Below are 5,456 nucleotides of genomic sequence, written 5' to 3' on the forward strand. Positions count from 1 at the left end.
TTATATAAGGACTATCAGACATTATATATGATTTAAGGAATCACTATATAAGGTCTTTCAAAAACAATGTTTATGTGGTTTGTCGGTTGCGATGGTAAAATATTGACATGTTTAGTAAACAGGCCCGTGCAATTGGCTAAATTCTTGTGCAGTTAGCATTGTTGGAGGTGAGACGCTGGAAATTCAATTTTTGGAAGCATCCCGTGTACCTGACACTTATGGTGGTAAGTGTGTTATTATGGTGTTCTAAATTATTTTGACTGAATGATAGGTAAATAAGAGGACACTTTCTAAGGTGTCGCTTGCCGTGTATTGGATTTACGAAATCACTTGGAGGATGTGATATTGTATAATATTTATATGTATATCAAATTGACTTGTGCAATTGACTAAATTCTTCTGCAGTTAGCATTGTTGTAGGCGAGACGCTTCAAAATTAGTTTGTTGAAGCATCCCTAGTACCTATTGTGGTGGTAAGTGTGCTATTGTGGACTCCTGCATTGTTTTGTGTTAAAAGAAGTGACTAAAACGGCACTAAAGTAGAGCACTTTGTTATTTGCAGCTGGAGTAGATGTTCCGTCTTCTCAGCACGTGCGGGAACGCCAGAAATCTTGTCTTCCTAGACCCGATCAAGTTGGAAGCGCTTCTACGCTTATTATTCCTGATATACCAGCTGACAGAGTTGTTGTAAATAGTTTGGGTAGCGAATGTGCTCCTGGAAAATAGCCGAGTGAGTCTGAAGGGAAAGGTCATGTGTCGGTAGGCCTAGGAAAAAGTATCCTCACACCAGGGGGCTTTACTTCCCTTATTCAGAAAGTGGTGAGTTGGAGGAATATTGATGTGAGTCGAAGTAGATTGAATTGGGAAGGGACAAGTTGGGATGAACTTATGGACAATTCTAGTTGGCGGGAAGACATTGGTCTTTTGGCCGGGGATGATGGTCCAAGTGATTATGAATCTAGTGATAGTGATGACCCAAGTGATGATGAATTAAGTGAAAGTGATGAGCCTATTGATGAATCAGGTACTACATGACATGTCCCTCAAGAGAGAACATGATATGTTTGTGGGAAGCTTATATAATGTCTTTACTGGCTTATACAGTGCCTGTCCCAGCTTGCTAATTAAGTTACACTGATTAAATAGTTGAAAGGCCGAGACTATATAAGCTATGAAGGGTAGTATGTTTAGGAAGTTGCCCCAGTATATAAGCTGCTCAAGATACTATATGACATGTCCCTCAAGAGATGCAATATACCAATGAGTAAATTGTTGTGCATTAACTAGTTAATTGTCATGTTCGCAGGTAGCCTGGATATTTCGGGAGTGGCAGAAACGGTTCTTGTCCAAAGTAGTTGTATTGGAACCGACAAATCTGAACGACTCAATGGGAAGGCAACCATGTTCAATGTTGAGCAACTTCCAAGCACTTTGAGGCTTATTATTCTGGACATACCAACAGACAGAGTTATTATAACTGGGTTGGGTAGCAAATGGGCTCCGCTCGAATTGCACAGTGACCCAGAAGGGGAAGGTCATGTGTCTATGGATGTGGCAGGTAAGTCTAGGATGGATAGAGATATGAACCCACTGGGTCCTATAGGTATGGACTCTAAGAATGCGAAGGATACAGATAGGGATGATGTTATGGATAGTGATTGTATGCTTGAAGATGATGGTCTAGTTTATGGAAAATTTAGTGGTAGTGATAGCCCAGGTTGTGTTACTGTATGCTTCGGAATAGCTAGAGTTGTATCTGGTGTGGAAAGTGGTTGTCATGCTGAAGAAGTTAATGGAGTTGATGGTGTGTCCGCGGCAGGGGTAGAAAAGAGTGGTGGTCATACAGAAAAGGTTAGTGGTGTTGCTAGTGTTGCAGTGGGGAAGAAAGCAGTGGTGGTCAGGCGATATGTGCAGGACATTTTGGTGGAGTATTATACCAGCACGTCCTCGGAACTCCGCACACCGCTCCTGGAATGTGCCCATTTGGTCCAATAATGCTTCCTTTTGAGTATATCCGCCCCTAAGTAATGGATAACGGTGTGTGTACGCAGGACAATGGTGGCGGCGACAATTCAATATCAGTGGTGGTACTAATAATGACATATTTGACAAACCACAAATCGTTTTACCGGCATTTGGAAGGGGTATAGGTGATGGAGAAGGAGCACAGCTGACAGAAGAGAATCGGTGCAGTAGTAAACGAGTTGACTGCTTGAAGGAAAGAAGAGAGAAATCCCAACGTTACAAGGAGGTTGTGGTTGACGAAGGTCGCATAGAAGATGCACCTCCAACTGAGTGGGTAGCTCCAGATCCAAATTTACTAACTGTGGGTATGAAGTTCCCTGGAAGGAGTTTGTTTATTTTTCACATGAAGACTTTTGCAATTAACATAACTTTGAACTATTAAGATTGAAAACGGACTGGAGAAGGGTGCAGTTTAGATGTAAGGGGACTGAGATGAATAGTTTGAGTTCCACATGCCCGTTTCACGTGTATTGTAGCACGAAAGGTTCATATATATGGGGTGTGAGAACCATATATAACTTTCACACATGTGGTTGCCAAAAGACTGGTGAGTTTAACTGTGAGGTGTCAAGTAGTTATGTCGCCATGTCATGTAAAGACCTTTTGCAGAATGACAGAACATATAAGGCAATGCACATGAGAGCAATGGTTAAAAAGTGGACTTCAGTAAATATCAGTTACAGAACTGCATGGCAGGGAAGGGAAAAGGCTCTCGAAGAGGTGCGTGCATTGCAAGATGGTCAACTTATGTTCCTATTTGAAATGCATGTCATATAGGCATCTTAGATATGTAACTGATCAAGTTGTTCGAGACACTGTATACGCTGTGAACAACACTATATACACTGTAGACCTAATAGACCTAATAGACTGATTCAGTTGAACACTGTATTAAGATATGTTATTGTATTTTCATAGGAAGATGTTGTAAGATCTGCACGACCCTATATAAGCTGCGGATTCCAATATATATAAGAATTGCGGATTGAAATACAGCTTAGATATGTAAGTTATAAAGTAGTTCCAGACATAATACAAGTTCTTCACGAGGCTATATAAGCTGTGATAGACATTATATTCGATTTGAAAGACAACTTAGAAATTAAACTTATGAAGTTGTTCACGACACTATACAGGTTGTGCAAGACACGATGTACGCCCCAAAAGACATGATATAAGCTATACACCTTTTAGACCTAATAGACTGTGATTCAGTTCAACACTGTAGTTAGATATGTTATTGTATTCCCATAGGAACAAGTTGTATTAACTATAATTGTAATGTTAACAGATTCAAGGTAGTTTCGGCCAGTCCTATCAACTACTCAACACCTACAGTAAAGAATTGAGGAAGGCTGATCGCTTCAGCTTTACAGAGCTGCAAAGAGTGTGAAACACAGATCGCTTCAAGTGTTACTTCTGGAGCTATGGGATTACTGTGAGGAGCTTTCGTCACACATGTAGGCCACACATAGAAATAGACGACACATATAGAAATAGACGTCACACATTTGAGCGGGAGATCAAGAGGATGTCTAATTTTAGCCATTGTTGTTAATGGTGATAATCATGTTTTCCATGTTGCCCTTGGTCTAGTTAGCGGTGAAGATATCGAGAACTATGATTGGTTTTTGCATTGCCTAGGAGACCAAGTCATTGGGTATGAGACTCCATTAGTTATCATATCTGACCGGCATCCCAGTCTGGTAGTCAAAGTCCCTGAGGTGTTTCCTCGGGCGAAACATGTCTTTTGCATGAACCACAATTGTAAGAACATGTCGGGTTTGACTCCGTCACTTCCGCTTATGAGGAACATTAAGACAGCAGCTAAGACAACTCAAGAGTGGTTTTTCCATGCTGTGATGAGAGATATAAAGAAAATGAACTCAGGTGTCTATGTTAAGCTTATGGAGATTCCGCTGGATAAGTGGGCATGTCACGCTTCCATAGTAAAGAGATATGGCATTGCCTACACTAACCATGTTGGGTCCTGGAACAACATGATTAAGGATGACAGATCCCTTCCAGTTGTTTATTTAGTGGAAGCAATTAGGGAGAATCTCAATGCGCACTACTGCAAGTACAGAAAAATGGCGGATGACTGGGATGCCCGCGGTAAGAGGTTCACACCCAGGGCTACTGGTTTGGTGCAAACCAACATCACCAAGGCATTGGAATTCACACACTCAAGAGCTGGGAGTGGGGAGTATCTAATAAAGACCGATCGGTGTCGAATATTTCATGTCAATCTTGAAAATAGGGTCTGCTCGTGTGGATATTTCCAACATATGGGAATCCCGTGTGCGCATGCATGAAAAGCCATAAGTGTGAGCCGCCAAGCTTGTCATATGACATATGTCGATTCGTACTACATTACTGCAAACTGGCAACGATGTTATCGTGAGGTGTAGGTTGGCATTCCGAGTAAGGAGCAGTGGGACATTGATGAAGAGGAAGAGTGCATCCTGCCCCCTCCCTTAAAGCGCAAACCTGGTCGGATTTCTATGAAGAGAATGAAGATAAGAGCAGAGCATAAGGGTCCAAAGTGTAAAAGATGTTGCACTTTGTGCAACATGGAAGGGCACAACAGACGTACATGCAAAAACTTCGTCGATGACAAGGGGGTTGAGCACCGTCCTGCGAACCCTGAAGCGGTTGACAAACGTCGCAGGCTATGATAGTAATAGTTCTGACTTTGTCGCCATTTAGGACACAAGATAAAGTAGTTAACATTTTTTTCCATTCTTCCATTTTGGAATTGCAATTGTTTGTTATTGATATTTTGGTTGTTACAAGAATGGGATTTTGTGGGTACTTTTGAACTTGGAATTGGTTATGGCTTCAACTGTTTTATCTTTAATTTTGCAATTATTTGATGTGGCTTCAATTGTTTATAGTTTCTCTTGAAAATACTACTATATAAGTGTATATAGCACGATATAAGCTATTGACAATATTAAATAGGCTTCCGAGTATCCTATATTAGGTTCATGCAAAAGGTATCTTGACAAACGAACGATTTGGGAGATACTATTGCGATTTTAATGATTCTAACTTGTGCAGTTGCTTAATTGTTGTGTGGTTAGTATTGTTGAGACATTTCTTATTAAGGTTGTAAATGAGGTGACTAAAACGGCGAAATTATCGTCCTCTTACTGTAAATGATGATCTTGAATTCAAAGTATCATTTATATATCGCAATTTTTTATGTGAATTTGTGGGAATAACGGGTGCCCCCTTTTTATCTCTTATATATTTGGGCCAGTATTTATTTTGGTAGTTGCAAGAGTTGGATTTTGGTACTTGTAAATGGTTCGGGGCCGTAAATGGTTACACTGACTTGTCCTTGGTAGAACTGATTTATGTATTAAACGGACATGTTTGCACAGCTTATAATGCAAACGGACGTCATATATATCATGCCTTCTCTT

General features: G+C 40.6%; 1 protein-coding gene across 1 annotated transcript; it reads left to right on the forward strand.

Moving 5' to 3' along the window:
- Nucleotides 1-3,800: 3,800 nt before the first annotated feature.
- LOC147487431 (uncharacterized) lies at nucleotides 3,801-4,703 on the forward strand. The gene is made up of 2 exons (XM_086574032.1): nucleotides 3,801-4,286; nucleotides 4,437-4,703. Exons 1-2 carry the CDS (start codon nucleotides 3,801-3,803, stop codon nucleotides 4,701-4,703), a joined length of 753 nt encoding a protein of 250 aa, XP_086430158.1.
- Nucleotides 4,704-5,456: the final 753 nt, after the last annotated feature.

The sequence above is a fragment of the Coptis chinensis genome, chromosome 7 (genome assembly GCF_015680905.1).
Source record: "Coptis chinensis isolate HL-2020 chromosome 7, ASM1568090v1, whole genome shotgun sequence".
In the NCBI taxonomy this organism is placed as follows: Eukaryota; Viridiplantae; Streptophyta; class Magnoliopsida; order Ranunculales; family Ranunculaceae; genus Coptis; species Coptis chinensis.